General features: G+C 42.6%; 1 protein-coding gene across 1 annotated transcript in view; it reads left to right on the forward strand.

The window, feature by feature from the left end:
• Positions 1-25,341, forward strand: part of BRINP1 (BMP/retinoic acid inducible neural specific 1) — a gene marked incomplete at both ends in the record, with an annotated part of 125,388 nt that overhangs the window by 43,178 nt on the left and 56,869 nt on the right. The window contains one exon of the mRNA XM_082842436.1: positions 17,589-17,779. Coding sequence (XP_082698562.1) covers positions 17,589-17,779 — 191 coding nt within the window. The remainder of the gene's footprint in view (positions 1-17,588; positions 17,780-25,341) is intronic.

A 25,341-nucleotide genomic window follows, 5' to 3' on the forward strand; every position in this document is an offset into this window, starting at 1 on the left:
AATACTCACCATTTATGAGCCCTCTATATGGCCAACCCTTTACATCTATTATCTCCAACAGGAAACTTGGGGAAGAAGGGCCCTTATCATCCCCACTCTGCAGGAAATTAGCCCAGAGAATTTACATGATGGGTGAAAAGCCACCCAGCTGATTAGAAGCGGAGCTGGAACTTGAACCCCATTCTGACTTGATTTCCAGGCCTGTCCTCCTTCTGCTGTATGTTACCATCTCTCACATTCTGCTTTGAGATGGAGGTGTTAGGGAAGTTTCCATAAGTGAAGTAGGATTTTATTTTGATCTTAATGGATGGCATTTGGACAGGTGAATTCTTCGGGTTTAACAAATATTTATTGAGCACCTTATAAGTGCTGGGCAGGGTTAATAGGCTCATGCAGTGAACCATCCGATGAATAAGACAATGTCTTTGTCCTCCTGGAGTTTATGTTGTAGTGGGGAAAAGGGCTGGACCTGGACAGTGTATAGAGGAAGATAACAAAGTGTAAACAAATGGATAAAATAATTGCAGATAGGGCTTCCCTCGTGGCGCAGTGGTTGAAGATCTGCCTGCTAATGCAGGGGACACGGGTTCGAGCCCTGGTCTGGGAGGATCCCACATGCCGCAGAGCAACTAGGCCCGTGAGCCACAACTACTGAGCCTGCGCGTCTGGAGCCTGTGCTCCGCAACAAGAGAGGCCGCGATAGTGAGAGGCCCGCGCACCGCGATGAAGAGTGGCCCCCGCTCGCCACAACTAGAGAAAGCCCTCGCACAGAAACGAAGACCCAACACAGCAAAAATAAATACATAAATTAATAAACTCCTACCCCCAACATCTTCTTTAAAAAAAAAACAAAATTGCAGATAGTGACACACTTGTCCTAAATAAATGAAAATCAGGTAATGGGATGGGGGCTAGTTTAGCTTTGGTGGTCAGAGATTGCCTCTCTGAGCTGGTGGCTAGGGCAGCACTGTGGACATCCGAGGGAAGTGTGCCCCGTGCAGGCTCCAGAGGCACTGAGGGCCAAGCATCCAGGCCGATCTGAGGAAGGCCACAGAGGCCAGCGGTGCAGTTAATGGGAGAAGAACGGTAGAAGGTGAAGTTAGAGAGGTGAGCAGGTCCTGTGAGCAGGTCATGTGAGCTACGGTAGAGAGATTCAATTTTACGTTAATTAAATCACGGTGTTTACTCAACTTCTCTCCCATTGCTCCTCCTTATTCGCTTGGATCACCTTCTCAGTGCCTTTGCTGGATCCTTCTCTTTCCGGTCTCTAGGTATTAGAGCACTTTGAGGTCTCAGCCTTTGGACCCCTTTCCTGTGTCCATGTTCTGATGATCTCATCTGTTCTTATCTGTTCTCGAGGCTTTGTAGAGTCTCTCCCGATGATTCACATTTATATTCCCAGCCTAGACCTCTCCCTGAACTCAGACTCATATACCCAACCGTTTAATAGCCTTCTTAAATGTGTCCCATCAAAGTCAGAATACCTGGTTTCTGTTTTCAAATGTGCTCCTCTACCAATGTTTCCATTTTTGTCTAATGACATCACTGTCAACCCTATTATTTCTACTCCAAACCCAGAGCCTCCATGGTTCTTTTCTTCACACCCCTATACCAGCAAATCCTATAGATTTTACTTACAAAATACATCTCCAGTTTTATCGTATCTTGACCACTGCTACCTTCATCCAGGCCACTGTCAGCTTCCACTGGACCACTGCAGTGGCCACCTGGTGGCACCCCTGCTTCCAGCTGTGTCATTTTCCATCTTCAGCTCTCATCCACAAAGCAGCCAGAGTGATCTTTCTGAAACTTAACTCGAATCCTATCACCCTTCTCAGACTTGTCCAGTGGCTTTTCATTACTCCTAGTGGAAAATCCATAACCCTCATCTTGGTCCACTAGGACTGACTCTGTGTAGGCCCTGCCACCTGTCCCTCCCTCTCCAAACTGGCCGTCTTGTCATTTTTCAAATACTCTAAGTTCACTCTCAGCACTGGATATTCTGCCATTGCTTTTCGCTTTGCCTGAAACAAATCTAGGTCTTCTTTACCTCATTTGGGTCTCTGGTCCTATTTCTCTTCATTAGAGGAGTTTCCAGTGCCCCCATACAAAAGTGAGCCCCCTTTACCTGTGTCATTTTCTGTCCTCTTACCTTGCTTCATTTTTCTGTGAGACTTACCGTGGTCTGGCATTTTATTGCATAAGCATTGCTTCATTTATTGATTGACTCTCCTACTAGAATGTGAGCTTAATAGTTTGCCTGTTCTTTTCACTGCTTTATCTCCTGCATTTAGAAATTACATCGAACATATAGGTGCTCAAAAAATACTGGTTGAGTGAATGAATAGATGGGAATTCATGGAATCACCTCAATTATTTCAGAACTTACCATATGCCAGGTCTTAAGATAAGTGCTAAGAATAGCCTGAACAAGCTAGCTTCTTCCCGTTCTCAGGCAGAAAGCATCATGGAGCAGGGACAGAAAGAAGTAAACAGGTAATTGTAGTACAGGGTAATATATACTTTGATTGAGAAGTGCAAAGTGCTCTCTGTTGGTGAGTAAGAAGGAACCAGGTAAAGTAGGGGAATCATTTTTCCAGCAGAAAATAGTACATGAAGGTAGGAAAGCCTGGATGTAAGAGTGGGTTTGTATACTTGATGGAGCTTAATAAAAAATAAAGCTGTGTAGGGTTTCCCTGGTGGCGCAGTGGTTCAGAGTCCACCTGCCGATGCAGGGAACACGGGTTCATGCCCCGGGCTGGGAGAATCCCACATGCCGTGGAGCGGCTGGGCCCGTGAGCCATGGCCACAGAGCCTGCGCGTCCGGAGCCTGTGCTCTGCAGCGGGAGAGGCCACAGCAGTGAGAGGCCCATGTACCGCAAAAATAAATAAATAAATAAAGCTGTGTACTGGCCAGGGCCAGGGGGAGATTAGGAATCAAGAAGAAGCTGGTGAATTAAGTAGGCATGGAAGGCATTCCACTCAGAATTAAGAGGTCTGGGCTATGTTTAGGTGGTGGCTTGTGTCTGGAATGTTCATAAAAATGTAAGGGATGGGGAGGGATAAATTAGGAATGTGGGATTAACAGATACACGCTACTATATATAAAATTAGATAGACAAGGATCTACTGCATAGCACAGGGAACTATACTCAGTATCTCTTTTAATAACCTATAATGGAAAAGAATCTGAAAAGGAGTGTATATATATGTGTATATATATGTATATGTATATATATATATATGTATGTATAACTGAATCACTTTGTCGTGCACCTAAATCGTTGTAAATGAACTATATTTCAATAAAAAATGAAAAATATTTAAAAGAAAAGAAAAATGTAAGGAAATGATATTAGGAATGGGTCCACAGAGCAGTTCAGTTTGACTGGAGTAAGGATAGGGTAATAGAAGGAGCTGAGACTTTCAGGTTTAACTCTGGTCATGAGGACTCTTGAATAGGAATTCAGAGAGTTTCCTATTTATTTTGTAGACAGTGAGGGCCCACTGATGGCTTCCCAACAAGGTGGAGGCGGCATCATGAACCAGTCCACACTTTGAGAAGAGAATTCTTGAGCAAGAATCGCAGAGTTGTCGAGGTGGAAGCAGGGGAGTCAGGTGGGCGGTGTTTGCACCTCCATGTGTTTCGGCTAAGAACCTCATTTTATTTAATCCCATAAGAGTCCTTTCCTGCAGATCTCTGGACTTAGTAGATGTGCTACTGATTGGAAAAGGGAAAAATGAAACCACTAAGGTGTTGAAGAGTAATTCCAAAATTCCTCACTTCTGAGGTTTAAATTGCCACCTCTGCCTACGCGTGGAACAGGGTGCAGTAAGAAATAGAAACAGGAAGTCACAGAAGACTTGGGTAATTTGGAAACAGAGTCCTAAGGTAACGTGCCAGACTCCAGGGGCTAAGCATCGGCAGTGAAACAACCTGATTGCCGAGGGTACTTCAAAAACATGAGTTTCTTAATGCTGGAAAGGAGAGAAAATACATTCACAAACTTGTACTGCCTTGACTTATTTAAGAATTATTTATTTGGGCACTTTAAGGTTCCAGTAGAATATAGAATATAGTCCCCGCCCCATGTAGGTTACTGTCGAGAGGAGGGGATGACAATAAATCGTCACACATGTCCACGATTGCCACTTGCGTTCAGGGGTTTGGGGGACCAGAGCTGGCTGGGGAGATGGGGAACGTTTCCTGTAGAAGTGACCTTCAGCTGAGACCTAGTAGGTAGGGAAAGAGTTTACTAGGAGGGAATGATGGGAAGATTGTCCAGAGAAGGGGAAACATCCGAGCCCTTCAGTCCCGAGGTTCTCAATTTTGCTCTGTAGAGGGGTCCCCTGGGAGCTTGTTAGAAAGGCAGAGGCTGAGACTCTGCTAAGTTTGAGTGAGCTGTTGTTTCTGTATTTAACATGGCTTCCCACCAAATTCTGGTGCAGGTGGCTTATGGATCCTGTTTCACAAAGCACAGATAGAATCTGAGTCTGAGTTTTCAAATTGGGCTCTGAGCTTAGCCTGAAGGCGGGTGGTGGTGAGGGGAGAGATAGGATTCTGCAATCATCCCCATTCCTGGAGAAGCTCTACTTATATCAAATTTACCTATTTTGCAGAACATTTATTGGAAAATTATTATTTGTGTTTTCCCCAGAAAAATGCAAGTTCTTTGTATTGTTCACTTCTGGAGCCCTAGCACCTAAAATAGGGACAGAATCATGGTAAATCCTCTAAAACAAACAAACAAAAACTTATTTGAAAGAATGAATTTGTGAATCAAATGTTTCATGTCTAAACAAAAGTCTGAAAGCCAGTCGTCCGACCCAACTGTCCATTTTACAGATGGGAAAAGTGAAATCCAAAGAGGAATCATGGCTTGTCTAAGGTAGCCCAGCTTATTATGGTAGAGTAGATGGTAGGTTTATGATGCCTTTGCTCGAAGGCCAGTCCTCATTCTTCTAGACCCAATGTTAGCCTTTAAGGAGGCCAAAATGTTGGCAGTCCCTCACTGAAAATGCAAGAGGTAAGTAAGAAGTACAAGCTAGTTTAAGAATAGTTCATATAAAGTCACAACAAGCAATTAGCTTGCTATACAGAATATTGGGTTGCAAGTAATCATAAGTCACATCTGGTGTGCACATAGTGTGACAGAGTTAAACCTGGTTGGGTTTTTGAATCTGAGCTTCCTCATCTGTAAAATGGGGATGATTATAACCACCTCCCAGGGTGCTTGTGCTTTAATGCAAAGCACCTGGTCCATATTCGGTGCCGAATATATATTTACGCTTAGGCATATGGAGCTGAAAAATCAAGCCTGTCCAGTGTTAGAAGAGAGATATTGTTTGTGGCTGAGTCCATGGATTTAGGTGGATAAGCATCTGTGTAGGAGAGAGAGGGAGCTAGGCTCTTCTGGAAAGTAAAGTGAACTTGCAGAAGAGTGGTTGATTGGCAGTGACTTTCGTAGCCTATGGCCATTAAAATACCTTTATGCCCAAGAAAAATAACACTTGCTAGTCATTTATGGGCACACAAAAAAGAGGAACTGAAGGATCATGTGTGGAGCGGAACCCTATTTAGGTGCTTTAGGAGAAAAAATAAAATGAAAATTCAGAGTCTGGGGGTAGCCATGGGATAGAGCACGGGGCTGACGTCTCTCAGTGTGTTTTGGAGTGTCATCCAACTAACTCAGAGGTTAAAAAAAAAAAAAATTAAATAGGTAATCTCTTCCATAACTGTAGTTCATCTTGGTGTCTGTGTGAGACCAGTATAGCTGTCAGGGATTGCAAGGAAACATTTTCAGTTCACCTGGGCACTCAGAAGACAGCTCATGTTCTTTCCTGAAACACGTAGGGTCTCCGAGTGGGTAAAGACAGCAATAGCAACACTCTGCAGTGACCGTGCGGGTTCTGAATCCCTTCTGTAAGCATCTCTGTCAATCAGTTACTCAGACTCTGCTTTGATATCTTTAGACAAGGGCTCCCTTCTTCCCTCTTCTATCCTGATTCATTCTGACAATAAGAAAAAGCTTGCTATATTGAGTGGGACTTTATCTTGCTGTCAGTTCTTCCTGGTCATTGCAGTTCTAGCCATTGGAGCCAGGTTTTCATGGCGTTACAACTCATCACATTCCACCAACTAGGAAAATTGGCGGTATCTTCCTTCTTCGTTCAGTGCTTGGGCAATCAAATACCTCTGAGAATGCCTTAGGCCCCCCCAGAAGGTATTTTTTTCATCATTGTGTATATTAAGTCAGTTACCTTGTTTAATCATCAAATCATAAATTCCACTTGAAGCATGTTTATTTTCTTAACTCAGGTGTGATCCGGGCATTTTTAAGAAAATCAGTCCTTCTAATTTGTATGTAAATAATGACTTTGTTATTTAGGCTTTAAAGGAGATTCAAGCAGGCTGTGTGGGAAACATCCTCATTTTCTAATTTTCTTTTGCCCAATGTTTTTAAAATATTTTTAGGGCAAAGGAATTTTTAAAAACACACAGAATTTAATGATCTATCTATCTCTATTGAGTAGCTCAGTCTATAAATCTTTGATCTGTCATTTTTTATTATTTCCTTAAAATACATTATTTGACTGGCCAGCTCAATGGGTTAAATCAGGATCAACCAACTTTTTCTGTATAGGACCAGATAGTACATATTTTATACTTCATGGGCCCTGTGGTCTCTGTTGCAACTATTAAACCCTGAGATTATAGTGCAGAAGCAGCCGTAGATAATATGTAAACAAATGAGTGAGACTGTGTTCCAATAAAAATTTATTTCCACAACAGTCAGAGGGACAAAATTGGTCTGTGGGCCATAGTTTGTCGACCCCTGAGTTAAATCATTCTTAAGAACTTTGATACATTTAAGTAAAGGATGGCTTTAGACCCCAAATTCCTGGTATAAGACCAGAAATTCAGTGAATGTGTGTTGATTGGATTGAAGAAAAAGGTATTTCTTAATGAGTTTAAAGCAGGGACAGGAAAGCTTTCTCTATAGGGAAACAAAAGAAGGACCTAGCTGGGAATGCAGGTTTGGGGGAGGCTCTCAGATGACAGCATACTTGCTAATCCTAAAATATTTTAACGAGAAAAAAATTGGCAATTAAATGCAGTATTACTTTCTAGGGAAGAAGTTTGCTCGTTTTTCTCCTAGAAAGATGTGCTGTGGCAGAGGGAAATGAGCATGTGCAAGACTTGGATTTTAAAACCAGCTACTGATAGCTGTGTGTCCCTGGGAAAATGATCTCCCCTCTCAGAGTTTCCATATTTCCATCTAAAGATCGAAGGCAATACCAAGATGTTCTCTGTGGTCCCTTGGAGCTCTCAAATTTTGTGATCTGAAAAAGAAAATTCATCTAACTGCAATGTTTAATGGGATTTATGACAATTGGAAAATAATTGCTGCTCCAAACTTTTATTAATCTATATTTAGTTATGACTCATGCTTTTACAATAGATGTTTTGGAAATAAGCAGAGAGACAAATCGAGTAAACAGAATTTTAAATATTTTATTTATATGCAGTTTGTGTAATCCCTAGAGCCCATGGGCATATTAAGATCATTTAAAATATCCATTAAAAGTTATGTGTTATGAGACAAACTCCCCTTTTAGAATGCCTTGCCAAAGGATAAATAGCTCACACTTATTGAGTAGCTACTACTGCCAGATTAATTGCATTCATTATGCTTAATCCTTCCAGTAACCCTGCAAGGTGAGTACTAGGATTCCTATTGTACTGATAAAGAAAGCTCAGAGAGGCTGAGCAATCTGCAAAGGATCACTCAGCTAATGAGTGGCTTTATGCTGGGATTCAAAGCCAGGCCTTTCTGGCTGTAAACTCTGAGCTCCTCCCACACTGCCACAATGTCAGGAAAGGACCTGTTTTGTGCCGCTTTATCAGGTGCTCAGTGGATCATTTATTTGCTTTTTCTCCATATGCCATATTTCGTTCTTCTGCAGAGCGTCGCGGGTGCTCCCGACAAGGCAGTTTGGGACAGTTAACACCTGTCCTCCACTGGCCTGGTGACGCCAGAGTAGGCAGAGGATGAGGGGGCAGGAAGAAGCAAGGAAGAGCCCAGGCAGAGAATCATGGAAGCTGAGTTTCTGTCCCAGCTCTGACATGGATTTGTCATGTGGTCTTCACTGCCCTGGACCTCAGTTTCCCCCACTTGTGATGGGGATGGAAATGCCCCCCACTTCCAGGTTATTGAGAGGATAATGTATATGATGACAGAGCTTTGTAAAGGACCAAGTGCAGTACAGACCCCACAGTGTTGAGATAATGGGATGGGACAGCGGATCAGGATAGAGGACACTGAACCTGAAATCAGGAACCCAGATTTTAGTCCCTCTTGCCGTCAAAGGTTCTGAGGCCTTGGGCAAGTCCATTTCTCTCTCCGAGTCTCAATTTCCTCATTTGTGAAATGACAGCAACGTCCTTGGATGGTTGTTCCAAAACCCCTTTCATCCTCATTCCGATGTTTTGGATTCTGTATGGCAGTGAGGTAGCTCAGGTGACTGAGGGTACCTAAGGAAACTCTGTCTGCTCCGAGTAAAATAAAGCAAGAACATTCTAAGCTGCTTTCCCCGTGATGAATTCCCATAACCCCCATGGAGGTCCCTGTCCTCAGTAACAGTGCTCCACGAAGAATCCCACTTGCTTTTCTGGAGATGGTCCATTTCTATCAAACCTGGGCCATTCAAGTGTACTTGCTGTGTTGCTGTATTTTCCTTTCCAGTTTCCACTCAACGAGAAGCATGTAGCCCAATTCCAGGATGCTTACCCTGGATTAGTTGCCCTCATTTCTCTGAACTTTATTCCCATAGGAGCCTTTAGAACTGCTACTAGGGTTAGTAGAAAAATAAAAAGGCCATTACTTAAGTGAACACACTTTGGAAAATAGAAAGACTTATATACAAATTGTAAGCAAAGATTATTTTCTCTATAGTTAAGTCAGTGTCTTTACTTGTAATTAAAACAACACTATTCATAATCACATTTTCAGAGACAGCTCTTTTTGGTTGTTTGTTCATTTATTTGTTTTCTGCTTTTCCTCTCCTTACCCTTCTAGAGCTAAATTACCCTGGAGAACCACTTGGATGCTGGGATTCCTCAGCTGCTTTCTCACTTATGTTCTGAGGCATGGAGACAGGCAGGGGATTTGTTGAGGACACCATACTTGTTAAGATGCATCATTTCCACTTCACATGTGCCCTTGCGTTCACCTTTCCCTGAGCTGGCTGGGGAACATGTGGGGAGAGGCTGGGAACAGCAGGCAAGAGAAATGCTCTCTCTCTCCTTCTCTCTCTCTCTTTCTCTCTCTCTCTCTCTCTCTCTCTCTCTCTCTCTCTCTCTCTCGGCTCAATGATTTCACCTCCTCAGTCCCCTCCTCTATGATTTCCCTTGTTCATCTCTGGGGATAATTTTCTGCTAACAGTAATGGAAGTGGTCCCAGATCCTCCTCAGCCCCCAGCCCCAGACATTCAGCGGCTTATTTTTATTTCACTTCCAAATAAATGCAACCAACGGAATAAGCCACCCAGGAATAAACAAATGCAAACATCCTGTAACCTTAATCAGTTATGCTTTCGGCAAACATTTATTGAGGATACAATGTCTATAAAATATTCTAAAATGTATCCTTGGATTAAGTCAGATCACTGTAGTGCTTCCTGTTTAAACAGTAATGTTTGTCTCTCATGGAGTTGCATTACCAAGTGGTGCTTCATCATATGCATTAGGCTACATTGAGCCAATCAAACATTGACAGTGAGGACATTCCCCACCGGCATCAACTACATCCATCTCTTTATGAGAAACCATAGGAGATGCTTGTATCTTATCACAGCATCCGGGAACTCTCTGTATCTCCAACAACTTTGAACAACAGCTGCTCTGTTTTCTTCTTGATTGTGTGGCTCTTTGGTCTATGATTCCCTTTTTCCTTTGGCTGCAAGGAAGCTCAGAGACGTTTGTTGTCCACTTCTATCAAGTGTTCAGGACTTTATAGGGTTGCTTTTGCATGCTAATTTTAACTCCAAATTCATTTTGTTTTCCTCCCTTTATTTTTCCATTGTTCTATTTTTTGAAGTCTATACAATAGGTGTGTTTTTGAAAACCACCTCCAGTTGGTTCTGCTATGCAATCAGATTCAATTTTTTTAAAAAAGCTGCAAAACATGTTTCATAAAGAAGAGTAAAGCAACCCTTCACTTCCTTAGAGGTAATTAGTAACTTTGATTACCTAGGAAACAATGGAGGAAACTCACATTTATCCAGCACTTACTAAGGACCCAACACTACTGGAGATGTTCTCCTCATAACCTTGAGAAGTAGAAATTGTGACCCCCCATTTTACACATGATGAAACAAAAGCAAACATTTTAAGGAATAATAATATCGTTATAACTGTGCCCTATGCAAATAATATTAAATATCATCATAATAATATTAAATAATATATATATTATTTATATATTAATATATAGATATAATAATATTAAATATAGATATAATGATAATACTAAATAATAATAATAAACAACAACTTACAATTGTCCATACCCTGTTGCAGTTTACAAAGAGGTTTTCTAGCCATTATTTCATTTAACTCTCAGAACAATCTGGGAGATGCATGTTTTTAGTCTTCATCACATATATGAGGAGATAGAGTAGGAGGAAGTTTATAAACTTTCAGTCCATTTCTTAAATGCAGTCAGTACTTTTATCATACTTCACGGGAATCAGGAATCAAATCCCTCCACAAAAGTTCTACCTACTGATAGCTTTAAAAAGAGCAGGATTGTTTCCTCTTGTCTTCTACCCACCATCCATCATCTACTATTCCCCACCTTCCCATTGGAGCCTCTCCTATGACCATGACAACAATGGTAATATAGATAATAAATTTAACGCTACCTTTATTCAGGGTTTTTATGTTCTAGATACTGTGCTCTGTGATTTAATATAAACCTAAACCCACCCCTCTAAGGTAGATATGCTTCCCCTAGATTACATCTACATTTTTTTGGAGTATAAGCAAGCTCATCACGATTTCACAGCTAACTGATGGCAGGGTCAGGTTTTAACCCAAGATTTCTATCTCCCGGGGCCCTGGCTGAGCGCTACAAAGCTGAAGATCATCTAATACTATCAACTTTTTTTCCCAGGAGAGTTAAACACACACCTTCACAAGGGCAGAGAGCCAGTTCTCCTGCCTGTCTCACAATCTTTTCTTCAGTGCAGCCTCATTCTCAATGTGTCATTGAGTGTGTGTGTGTGTGTGTGTGTGTGTGTGTGTGTGTGTGTGTGTGTGTGTGTCTAGGAAACAGAGGGTTAGCCAAGGGGACAAGGGAGTATTACTATAAAAGCAGTGCTCTGAAATGAGAGCATTGGGCTTGTGGTTTTCTCTGTACCCTCATCCTAAGTCCTGTGACCCTGGATCCAGTCTCCATCCATCCTCTGCCTCTGTCTTCACCCGCCCTCCCACCCTCCGCTCCCCTAGTGGGATGAGCCTTGCTGCAGCTACCCCATGCCTTCCATCCAGGATCCTTTTTGAATCTCAGTCTAATTGGTTTGCCCGCCCTGCTGGGATGCTTAATTGGGCATAAACATATCCTATGCCATTGTGAGTTCTGCCTTCTCCTCCAAGGGGAATTTGCTTGTCCTGTGGGCTCAGAAGGAAAGATATATTTTATGTTGTGCTCAATTCACTGAGAACTTACATAAAATTGTTCCCGGGTCAGCAGAGCAGTTAGACAACATGAAAAGCAGGCTTTTTCTCTCTTTTATTTTCTTTTACTATTTTTTTAAGGTGGCATGTTGCAGTGGAAAGGGCACTGCACTTGGAGTCACAAGCCCTGGGCTCTGATTTCAGCCCTGCCAAGCATTTTGCTGTGCGATCTTGGGAAAATAAGTCAATGTCTTTGAAATTCAGTTTTGCCATCTATGAACTGAGTGGGTTGGATTGGATGACTTCTATGAAAGGAGTCATCGTGATGCTTTTAGAACAGGAGTCATACTCACCATGGGCCAAATCAGGCCTGAAACCTGCTTTTATAAACAAAGTTTTATTGGAACACAGCCACACTCATTCATTTATTGTCTGTGGCTACTCACACTACAAGGACAGAGTTGAGTAGCTGTAACAGGTACCTTATGGCTGCAAAGCCTAAAATATTATCTTTCCCTTTACAGAAAAAGATTGCCTACTCCTCTTTTAGAACATAAATCAGATGGTGTCATTACTCAAAACCTTCTTTTGACTTTCCATATTACTTAGAATTTTAAAATAAAAAGTCTTTACTAAATCTAGAATGGCCTTTTGAGATTGGTGCCAACTCCATCCCATGTTTTGATGTTATTTTTTTTCTTTTTGCCCTTCCTTTCATAACATCTCTTCTACTCATCTACTTATCTCATCCTGCCTCCTCCCTCCTTGATCTTCCCCAAACCTGGCAAACATATTCTTACCTCAGGACATTTGCACCTGCTGTTCCTTCTTCCTAGATTACTCTTCCACCAGGTGGCTGCATGGTCTCTTCCTTATTTCCTTCAAGTCTCCTTAAATGTCATCAAATTAGGAGGGCGTTTTCTGACCACCTATATAGAACTACGCCCTCACCCCACCCCAGGGCATCCCTACCTCCTTCCTCTGCTTTATTTATCTTCATAACACTTCTCTCCTTCTGACATGTTACACATTTGTCCTTTTATTGTCTGTCCACTCTCACGAGAATGTAAGCCCCTTGACAGCAGGACTTTTATCTAGTTTGTTTATTGCTGTATACTCAGATCTGGAAAAATATAAGCATTCAAATTTTGAAAGCATAAATGAACTGTTTTAGTTCTAATGTTGTTTAAATCTACTTCTGAATAGATCTAGGTACTGTGAAGACTTTTTACTGAAGTGTATTTTGGTAAAGAGAATAAAATTGTAGAATCTTGTGGCTATTACAGTATTAACTCCAACATTCTCATGATCGTCACAGAGTCACATAGACTCATTTTTAGAACATTTTTAGTCTGGACTGTTGGCCATTAAGAACAGAGTTTATAGGGCTTCCCTGGTGGCGCAGTGGTTGAGAGTCTGCCTGCTAATGCAGGGGACACGGGTTCGAGCCCTGGTCTGGGAGGATTCCACGTGCCGCGGAGCAACTGGGCCCGTGAGCCACGGCTACTGAGCCTGCCCGTCTGGAGTCTGTGCTCCGCAGCGGGAGAGGCCGCGATAGTGAGGGTCCCGCGCACTGCGATGAAGAGTGGCCCCCGCTTGCCACAACTAGAGAAAGCCCTCTCACAGAAACGAAGACCCAACACAGCAAAAATAAATAAATTAATTAATAAACTCCTACCCCCAACATCTTAAAAAAAAAAAAAGAACAGAGTTTATAGATAGAAATCTAATAACACAGTTCAACACACAAGACCCTTCATCGTGTGGTCGCTGACAACCTCTCTGTCTTTACCTCTTATCATTTATATATCACATGCACTCAATACACATGAATACTGCACACACACACATCCCTCTCTCTCCAACTGTCTTGTTCTCTCTTATTTTTCTCCATGTTTGTACGTGGAGCTTATTCTTCCTGAAATATCCTTCCCCTATCTTTGTCTGGCCAAATGCTTTGCTCTCGTCAAGATTCAACTTATATAGAAGAATTTTTTGACATCCCCGCTCCCACCCCAGCTGCTCCTCCAGACTAGGTCAGGGATCCTCCTGTCTGATTCCTCTGTGACTAAGATGACGGTTGCAAATAGCACATCATTCAGTAAGATGGAAATTCCTTAGGATCGGGAGCTGTCTGTGGTGCTGAACAGGCAGTGCCTGGCAGAGTCAGCACTTCATAATAACACCCCTCAGTTATTGAGCTTTTCCCAAGTGCCCAGCACTGTGCTCAGTGGGTCACATGCATCCCCTTACTTAGGCCTTGCATCCATCCTGTGAGGCAGGAACCAGGAACCCAGCACTGGCTTCCTCCTTAGTTTTTTCAAGGAAGCAACACAGATGGCAGGCCCTGGGTATATAGCTAGTGAACATCAGAAAGAATGTGGAGGCTGTTTAAAAAAACAAAAAGAAAGAAAGGAAGAAAAAGGAATTAAGTCATTGGCTTATAATTTGATGGTGGGGGTGGTATTGTTTCTTTGTGTCAGTACTGGTTTTACTATGGTTTTTATAGTCTACTTTTCAATATCTACATTAAAAGTGTGATTTAAGAGTCAGGATACAAGTTTTCTACCCCCAGTTCTACCACTAATGAGCTGTGTGACTTTTGACATGTTACTTAACCTCTCTGAGTGTAATGCATGTCAGTTTTGAGGACTGTAGACATAATCACGTGAAAAAAATAGTAACCCAAGGTTGTAAGCTATAAATAAATGTTATATATTTCTATATCTATATATCTCTCTCTATATATATATCCCTGTATATAACATAGCTATAATTTATAACATAATAGTATAGAACGATATGTCTATTATACTGAAATATGTGTATGTTTCTATGCATATATACATATATTTTTTTCATAACTACACATACATAGCTTAATAAATTTCAGGGATAAGCAGATGAGAAGTATCTAATGATTCTCATTGCCTTTTATTGGTCATCTAATGCTGAGTAACAAATTACCCCACAAGTTAGTAGCTTAATATAACACTATGTATTATCTCAAAGTTTCTGTGGGTAGGGAATCTGGCTGTGGCTCAATGGGGTGCCCTTGCTCCTGCCATGCTATTGTCATTTGAAGATTCCACTGGGAAGGGTCTGCTTCCCAGCTCATGCACATAGTTACTGTTAGAACTCAGTCCCTTTTGTGGTCTCAGTTCCTCAGAAGCTATTGGCCAGAGGCTTCCCTCAGCTCCTCCCGGTATAGATCTCTCAACAGTGCATCTCACAACATGGTAGCAAGAACAAGACAAAGACAAAGAGAGACAGAGAGAGACAGAGGGGAGGGGCAAAATGGAAGTTGCCATATTTGGGGGTTATGGGGTTTTTTGTTTTTGTTTTATTGAAGTATAGTTGATTTACAATGTTATGTTAATTTCTGCTGTACATCAAAGTGACTCAGTTATAGATACAGATATTCTTTTTCATATTCTTCTCCATTATGGTTTATCACAGGATATTGAATATATCAGTAGTTCCCTGTGCTATACAGTAGGACCTTGTTGTTTATCGATCCTATACACACTAGTTTGCATCTGCTTATCCCAAACTCCCAGTCCATCCCTCCCCAACACCCCCTTCTTGGCAACCACAAGTCTGTTCTCTATGTCTGTGAGTCTGTTTCTGTTTCATAGACCTATTCTTTTGTGCCGTATTTTAGATTCCATATATAAGTGATATCATCTGGTATTTGTCTTTCTCTTTCTGACTTACTTTGCTTAATATGATCATCTCTAGGTCCATCCATGTTGCTGCAAATGGCATTATTTCATTCTTTTTTATGGCTGAGTGAGAAGTAAACTAATCACAAAACTATTTTGTAACCTATTCACAAAACTAACATGCTATCACCTCCAAATTCCGTCCATTAGAAGCAAATCACTGGGTCCTGTCCAGCCCATACTAAAGGGGAGGAGATTACACAGGGTGTGAACATCAGGGAGCAGTAATCTTGGAGAGTTGTGTCGCCAGCTACCTCACCTATAAGATTCCCCTCAGCTGGCTCTCGCATTCCCCACTCTCTCCTCATGTCTGGTCAACCCCCTTGCTCCATTTTGTCCCCTTTCACACCCTCTTCATACACTTTCCTTCCTGTTCAGCTCTTACCATAATGTGTTATGTATCCCCCTCTCACTCACTCTGCTCCTGCCCTTTCATCCATGTGGATTGTTGGATTTTGTTTAAATGTTAAACAACATTTTTGTTTATTTAAATCACATGTGAACTTCAAAACTATAGTTAAGATAAGACCTCACTGAAGCTTCCCCTAGAGACCTCAGAAGTCTGTGTTCCTTCTTCTGCACCCTGTAGTCTTTGGTTTACAATAAGCTGGACATGTCTTGCCTTTCCTGCCAGACTGTGAGCTTCTGAGACTGGGATGTGTCCACTCCCCTCCTGTACACATGATATTCTGCATTTAGTAGGTGCCCTGCAAGGTTCCCTGAGTGCAGTTGATTGACTTACTACATATCTAAGATGTGCAGAGTACTGAGATTTTATTTAGAATTCAAACTATGTTATGAATTATGGACAGAGGTTTGTTAAGCAGCCACAGACTGTAAGCTCTGAGGCTTGGAAATGCATTCCAATTGGAAAGCTTCTTCCTCAGACACAGTTTTCTGTGCATCAGGGGTCAGACTCCACCACTGAATTACCGAGACATATTCCAGCCCGATTCCCACCCTGTTCTGCTTCTTCTTGCTCTGTGCCCCTTCCTTTATTCATCTCTCTCATCTGTGGCAGGAGTGAGAGACCTTTTCATTAAACTCTCATTCCCATCATTTATCTGGGCTGACCTTACAGTCCTCTTGGCTAGTCTGTTTTTCTCAAGGGACCTGGAGCTTGTAACTCAGGTTGGAGAACTGGTTGTTTCAGGGGGAGCTCCATCTTTGGTAGGAGCAGAGGTCATTATTAAAGCAAAAACAACCTGAACCAAGGCCCTTTAAATGTCTACTTGTATTGGTTTGCATTCTCCTCATTCATTACACGTGAACCTTTAATGATTTATGTATCTGTGAATGTGTGAGGGAATAAAAGTTATAAAACTCTCACATTGGATTAGTGCCTGGCATTTCCAATGGTGTTTTCACACCCTATGTTTCATGTAATCCGGGCACCAGCAAAAGGAAATAGATAATATTAATTGGATTTTATAAATAAGGAATTGTAGATCCAGAGAAATGACATCCTCTGCCCAAGATCACACCACATAGTTTACAAGAGGCAGAGCAAGACCCTGAGCTTAGACTCCCAAGTTCAAGGTTCTTCTGTCTTGATTTTCTCTGTCATTAGTGAAGGGAAGAGTGGAAATTCCCTTACATGGTCAGAACAAAGCTTAATTTCTTCCAAACAGTATTTGCTCAGTGAATGCATGTGAAAATTTCGAATGAAACTGAACTCTGGACTAATTATTGGGTTGTGGAATTGTCTTAGAACAGGTTTCAAGTTGCATTGTGCCTTAACGTCTTGTCCATTGGTACACGGCCTTCCTTCCTTTTATTCTTTTGATTATTTATTTATCCAGCTAGCATACTTGTGACTCGCACCATGTAACATGTACCATGTACCTAAGAAGATCCCATCTCTCTGGTTTCATTCACAGTCTAGTGAGGGAGATGAATAAGCAACTAGATGACAATGATTTTTGTATCTCTGATGATCTGTAAGCATCGTGAGAACATGACTGCATCTGTCTAGTTCACTGCAGTATCCCAGTGATGAGAATAGTACCCAATACTTAGATCTAGACTGAGGGCTCCAGATCTAAGTATCAGTTCACAAATATTAAAAATAATTGTGGGCACTCTCTCACCTAAGGACAGACGCCTGGATGGGATGGTTGGGTGGGCTTTGGCTTGGGGGTAGAGGTGGTAAGTGGAAAGTCTCACTCATGTCTCCTGCCCAGGGAGTTTGCCCGTTGGAAGGTGAGGAACACAGCCATTGAGAGGAGAGACCTGGTCCGTCATCCAGTGCCCCTCATGCCGGAGTTTCAAAGGAGCATCCGCCTGCTTGGCAGGAGACCCACCACTCAGCAGTTCATCGATACCATCATCAAAAAGTACGGCACCCACCTCCTCATCTCCGCTACCTTGGGAGGTAGGTCAGCAGCCACTGGGCCCTAGCCTTGTCATGACTTTGAGTCTGAGATGGAGAGGACGGTGGGATGGCCCAGGATCAAAGCCATCTTGACATCTCTGCCGTCGTATGTCACTCAGAAGTATATGTTGCCAGATAAGCCACATTGTCTTGGTTGATTCCGTTCTCTGGGACAGTCTAACTTGAGAGTTTACTAACTTTTGTGGAAATATGGCTGCACCTTGGAATTCGCTCAATTCGTTGGGAATGTTTAATCGTATTATTATATTAGTTCCTTTGGAATGCAGTGTAATCTGGGGAAATAACTTCAGATGATGTTTAGAGAAGTGCCTTTGTTTGTTGAAGTCTGCTTTAGGGGTTGATAACTTGAGGCTATCTTTTTACAAATGGGGTATCGTTTGTATCTTATATGGGTTTGGAGTAGAGTAGTAGGAAAGCAGCCTAATTGCTCCACCCTGCTCAGCTTTACCCATCCCTCCCCATCATGTCCAGTTCATCTTCAAGGGAGTGAAGATAAGAGGGGAGGATAAAAGGAAGGGAAGAAATGCAAAGAAAACGGGAAATGGTAGAGGCTAGTGCACTTAGACGCTATGGGTCTTGCCTGCGTGCATCATTTTATATAATGAGCTACGATCCCTTGGCCATCAGTTTTCTGCCACAATGACTAAGTCCACTGAATTTTGAGAAAGCCCGTTCGGCAGTGGAGCACCATGCCACCTGCTCAGAGAGCTGCAAAGTTATGCATTTAGATAAGGCCCCTGTCAGCTGAACAAGATTGGTGTACTGACAGAGGCAGGTGGGTAGACTGAGGCATGCTTATAACAAGTGATCTTTTTTAGAGGAGGGTGAGTGCTACAAGCTGGAGCAGTCAGTATAAAGTTCCTGGAGGAAGTGGCAGTTCAGCTCAGTAGGAGTTGGCTGGGTAGAGGAGGATGGGGAAGCTTTCTAGGTAATGCATTTCAAGGAAGACCAATGATGTGGAGAATTTGGGTGGAGAAATTGGTTGGGCAAATTCATTCATTCATTCGTATCCACTACTTAGCTACTCCTATTACACTTTCTTGAGTATTTGCTCATAACAGGTGTTGTACATAGTCTTTAGTCCTCAAAAATGGCAAGTTAAGTTATATTATCTCCATTTTATAGATAAGGAAGCTGAGACTTACAAGAGGTATAGCTAAGAAGTGACAAAAATAAGTGTTGAACTTAGGGTTTTCTGTCCACAAAGCCTGTGTTATTTTTTTGACCCAACATCTGTCATCTCTTTAACCAAGTCACTCACCTGCCAACCCACCCAATCCAACAACCAACCAGCCAGCATGTATTCTTTAACATTTGAGTGTTAAATCATGTAGTATAAATTCTACTCTATTGTAAAGTGAAAATGAAATCACTTCTACACTGAGTGTGGCATTAACCTGTACCCTTTTCTTTAAATTTCCCCCATCTCCCATTTCACTTGAAAAAAACAATTATTGAGATCAATGCAGTGCTTCCATTAGGAACTGTGTTCTGTCCAAGTCCCCGGAAGTCCCAAATAACAGACTTTTCTTTTGCAGTGAAATATATTTTTAATTTCTCTGAGGCGAGGTGTTGAATTATTCACAGAGCCTTGGTCCTCTCCTGTTTTCACAGCACAATATTTTAAAATATGCAAAGCTTTGGATTGAGTTCCGGTGTTGGACAGCAAGCCCTAAATGTTCCCTGAATCCTCAGCATGGGTGACGGTGGGGGATTTACTGTTGATGGACACAGTGTGGCAGCAGCCCAGCAACTGTGTGAGGTCCTTCTTACATCATCACTTCATTCACTCATTTGTGGAAAAGTATTTCTTAAGAGCCTTCCCATGCAATGGGAGAGAATGGAGGCGGTAGGTTATAGGGCATGCAAGGGCAGGCTCTGGAGTTTGATCGCCTGTTTCTCACCAGTTTTGGGTCACCTTGGCAGGTTACTCAATACTTTCAGCCTTGGTTTCCTCTTTTATGAATGGAAATAATACTAGTACTTCATGCATATTGTGAAGATTAAATAAAATGATGCATTGAAAGTGTTTGGCACCTAACAAATCATTGCTATTGTTGTTCTAGCTATTATTATTATTATTGTTTTTATTATAACTATTGTTATCGTTATCATTTAGTGAGACTAAAAAATTGGGGGACTTGGGATTAAAACCCATTCCTACCACTCACTAGATGAATGGAAGACATTGAGAAATTCACTTTCCTGTCTGGCTATCAGTTTTTCCATCTAAATATAAGGAGGGGCAGAGAATTGTATTCACTGTAATTTTCCCTAAGGAGAACACCGTATTCACTTAGAGGAAATCCTTTGATAAGCTGTTTGAGGTGTCAGGTGAGTTCCTGAGGGCACGCTCAAACAACAAAAGATGATTCTTAAACTGTCACATAGAGGACAAGTAAATGCGTTTAGGGAAGAGGAAGGAAGCGGAGTGAGAAGGAGGAAGTGGAGCTGGCAGGAGGGCTGACATCTAAGACATTTAGATCCTCACTCTTGGGGTGAAATCCGTTAAACTCAACATAACTGGTATGAGTGATTTTTTTATGGATGGTGGTAAAGGGAAAAAATTGGGGTCTGGAATGACCCACATAAATACAGGGATAGCAAGTTCCCTTAGTCCCTCTGAAGATCATATTTTGGATTAAAGGAAACACCTTGGAGGTGGGTGTCTGTGTGATATATACAGCTAAGCTTGCACACGTGCATGGGAGCGCATGTCTCCCTGCACAGATGGATGTGCACAGACGCCTGCCTGTGCTTGCGTGAAAGTTAATCTATATGCAGACATACATACATACATATGCAATGCACACACGCATACCTCTTACACCCATGTATATGAGTACAGTGTACACATATATGTGTATATGTAAGCTTGCACATGTATGTGAATGTATGTATATTGCATGAATGTCTGTTGATGGGTGAACACTCACGTTTTTGTGCTTGTGTATGTTTGTGTGTATACTCGTTCCCCACCCTGTATTTTGGGAGAGCTCCCCTTGGCTAAGAGGAAGGCTAAGAATAAAGTCACAGGGTCTCAGAAGGAAAGGATGAGGGATGCCCCAGAGGCCTGAAATCCAGACATCCCCTTCCTTCTTCTGGGAACAGTGCCCCCAGGTGACTCAAAAGATAAGATGATTGACTTGCCCCCACATCCCCCATTTCCTACGTGTCCCACTTTGTTCCCCTCTGAAAGAAGTGCTACAGAGAGTGAGACAAAGCCCCCAGAGACAGAAAGATTGAGGAAAGGGGTGAAGAGGCAATTTGCAGGAATGCCCAAATGGGAAAGCGACTCTAAACAGAATGTTCTCTTAATAAACAAGAAATTAAGTCTTAATAATGCAGCAAGAAGTCCATTAACCCCTCTTGATCTAAGGTTTGCTTCTGCCAGATCTCAGTCCGGAGGGAACTGAGCTGTTTCACCTTCTCTTTCACAGGCCCCTTGGCGAGCCTGAGCTGACACTTGTAATATTTATATCTTCTGCTTCCTGGCTCTAACTTCTAGCGTATATTCACTTATTTAATCATTTACCTCTCCACCCACCTATCTATTCACCTATTCATTTAATCATCTATCTCCCCATCCATCCATCTATCCATCAAATGATAACTGAACATTTGCTCTTTGTTTGACCTGGGAAAAGCATTGGGAGCATTAGAAAGAAGAATCAGAGTCCTTCCTGCCCCAGGCCACCACTCACCACACCTGGAACTCAATGTCTAATTGTATATAAAGTCGTTTTTAAGCCAAGTCTATTCAGGTAACTGCAGAGTCCAAAGGGTGGACAATTGTGTCCTCCTGCATAACTGGCGAAGACTTCATGGGAAGGTGCATATATGAGTTTTTTATTCTGAACTCAACTTGAGTCTAGGCATGTGGAACCCAGAGATTAATTTTGAAAATGATGAATCTTCTTACTGGAAGATTGCAGTCAATCAACAAACACCGTAGAGTTGGACCACTTCCACATTTACCCATTTACCCACACATACCCTGATCATTTGTTAAGCACATAATATATGCCCATATTGTGCTAGGCAAAGACAGTGAAATGACGAAAGACTCCTACATACTCATTGACTTCACAGTGCTTCTCCTCTAGTAAAAGAGAGAGGCTATTAAACAAGAAATCACCAGGAAATGTCACAGGTAACATATTGGAGAAATAAAAGAGATCGTGGGAGCCCGTGGTTAGAGTTCTTACTTTAGTTTAAGTAAACAGTGGGGGATTCAGGGAAGGCTACCTAGAGGAGGTGTCTTAAGTGACACCTGAGGGATGAGTAGAAGTTAGCCAGGAGAAAAACAGAAAAGCAGAGTCCCAACCATAAGAGAAAATAGGGCACATTTGTACAGGATAGAGCACAGCTAGAGAGCAGCACGGGATGCAGCTAGAGAGACCAGATCATCAGTGTCTTGGGTCCCACATTATCTACAGGGATGCAGGCACCCTGCATCGTTTCAACATGTAACTAATAAACTATTAATGATATTTTAATTTCTTTTTTCCGTTACAGTTCTGTTTTTATTTTTTTAATAGAAATATAGTTGATTTACAATATTGTGTTAGTTTTAGGTGTACAGCAAAGTGATTCAGTTATATATACTTTTTTTCAGACTCTGAAAAATTCTGAAAAAAACAGTAAATCCTTATTGCTTATCTATTTTATGTACAGTAATTTGTATCTGTTAATCCCATACTCCTAATTTATCCCTCCCCTGCCTTCCCTTTGGTAACCATCAGTTTGTTTTCTATCTGTGAGTCTGTTTTGTATATAGATTCATTTGTATTATTTTTTAGAATCCACATATAAGTGATATCATATACTATTTGTCTTTCTCTGTCTGACTTACTTCACTTAGTATGATAATCTCTAGGTCCATCAATGTTGCTGCAAACAGCACTATTTCATTCTTCTTTATGGCTTGGTTTTATGTTTGGTTTAAGAAGATCTTATACTACATCTTCTTAAACCAAACATCTGTTGATGGGTGTTGGAGTTGTTTCTGTGTCTTGGCTGTTGTGAATAATGCTGCTATGAATATTGGGGTGTATGGATCTTTTCGAATTAGAGATTTCTCTGGATATATGCCCAGGTGTGGGATTGCTGGATCATATGGCAACTCTATTTTTAGTTTTTTAAGGACCCTCCATTCTGTTTTCCATAGTGGCTACATCAGGTTACATTCCCAGCAACAATGTAGGAGGGTTCCATTTTCTCCAAACCCTCTCCAGCATTTATTAATTAATTAGATATTTTACTTTGTTTTTTTACATTTTCCAAATCTTGGAACTCTGCTGTGTGTAATTTACAGGTACAGTGCATCTCAGTTTGGACCAGCTGCATTTCACATGCTCAGTAGCCACATTTGGCCAGTGGTTCCTGTACTGGCCAGCATGCATGTAGTCACTGGGTGACTCTAAGAACGGGGACACTGTCTTATTCATTTGTCACCCAGTGCCTGCCAAAGTGCTCAGAACACACAGAATACCCAGTGCATGCATGCTGAGCTAAACGTAATGGACACACTAGAGCGTGATGGAGGGAGGTGATGACAGCTCTCTCGGGGGGGGGGGGGGGGGGGCGGGGTGTGTGTGGCTGGGGAAACGTCGCCAGTAAGGTGATGGCCAGCCGAGCAGGCTCTGAAGAGTGTATAGGAGATGCCAGGTCAAGGACACAGGGCAGTAAGAGGAAGTGATGTTTGAATTGGTCCCAAAATGCTGGATAGGATTTCAATAGTCAGCCATTTAGGGGAGGGACAGAATGGTATTCCAAACAGAATAAAAAAGAGTCTGAGGAAAGCCTGAGAGGAATTGGCAAGAATAAACCATGGAGGCAGAAGGAATGGTTTGGCTGGAACACAGGGAGGGAGACAGGGCTGAAAAGACAGGCTGGAGGCTGCACGTGGAGAACTCTGAATGACAATGAAACCACTTTCTAGAAGCAGTCATGGAGGGGTCCGAGGCAGAAGAATTAACCTAGGGATCAGGACTGTGCCCACCTCCTAGGATAACCACTGTTCTTTTGAAAGTAAATTGTGTTTTCCATTCAACTCAGAAATCATTAGCGTTCTAAAGAAATTTCAGTTATCTTAGATATCAGGCTTTTGTCCTCAGAAAGTATCGGTAATGTTTGTTCTCTGACTATCCTGTTGTACTGGGTTGACTAGAAGTAAGGATAAGTCTCATACGATTGGTATTTTGTGGTAATCGAATAACGGTGGTTAACCCTTCCTCAGGGCTTACTATGTGCCAGGCAGGGCTCAGGTGCTTTATGTCATTAACGGATTCAATCCTATGACAACCCTAGGAGGAAAGTACAGTTAGTACTCTCAATTTTACACATGCAGAAACTGCAGTATAGAGCAGCATTCCCCAGCCTTTTTGGCACCAGGGACTGGTTTCCTTGAAGACAATTTTTCCACGGAGGGGGGTGGGGGACGGTTCAGGCGGTAATGTGAGTGATGGGGAGCGACGGGAGTGGTGGGGAGCGACGGGAGCGATGGGAGCAGTGGGGAGCAGTGGGGAGCAGTGGGGAGCGGTGGGGAGCGATGGCAGCGGTGGGGAGGGGTGGGGAACGGTGGGGAGCGATGTGAGCGGTGGGGAGCGATGGGAGTGGTGGGGAGCGATGGGAGCGATGGGAGCGGTGGGGAGCAGTGGGGAGTGATGGGAGCAGTGGGGAGCGATGGGAGCAATGGGGAGCGATGGGAGCGGTGGGGAGTGGCAGGGAGCAGTGGGGAGTGGTGGGGAGCAGTGGGGAGCAGTGGGGAGTGATGGGAGCAGTGGGGAGCGGTGGGGAGTGATGGGAGCGGTGGGGAGTGGTGGGGAGCAGTGGGGAGCGGTGGGGAGTGATGGGAGCAGTGGGGAATGGTGGGGAGTGGTGGGAGCGGTGGGGAGTGATGGGAGTGGTGGGGAGGGGTGGGGAGCGGTGGGGAGTGATGGGGAGTGATGGGAGCGGTGGGGAGCGATGGGAAGTGGTGGGGAGCGGTGGGGAATGGTGGGGAGCAGTGGGGAGTGATGGGAGTGGTGGGGAGCGGTGGGGAGCGATGGAGAGCTCGTGGCCACTCACCTCCTGCTGTGCGGCCTGGTTCCTAACAGGCCGCAGACCGGGGTTGGCGACCCCTGGTATAAAGAGTGCAGGTAACTTGTTCCCATAGCTAGTCCAAGTCCAGGCAGTCTAGTTCTAGAGACTGCCTTCTACTACTACTCCAAATGATTTTTGATTGCTACAACGAACAGACAATGATATAAGGACTTTACGTGTGTTAATTAATTTATTCTTCTTAATTATTCTATGCAGTAGGTGCTATTCTTCTCCTGATTTTGTTCATGAATAAACTGAGAATCAGAGAGGTTAAGAAATGTCCCCAAGTTCACAGTTAGTTGAGAGTGAAACCAGCGGTACAATGATCAGGTCTATTTAGTTGGCATATCTGGAGCTTCCTTTATGAAGTTCTGGTGAAACATCTTGTTGTCCAAAATAAAATGCACCATTAGTTAGTACTGTTAGTAATCTATGCATGTATTTCTAAGGAAAAC

This window comes from Leucopleurus acutus (genome assembly GCF_964270905.1).
Source record: "Leucopleurus acutus genome assembly, chromosome: 7".
Taxonomy (NCBI): Eukaryota; Metazoa; Chordata; class Mammalia; order Artiodactyla; family Delphinidae; genus Leucopleurus; species Leucopleurus acutus.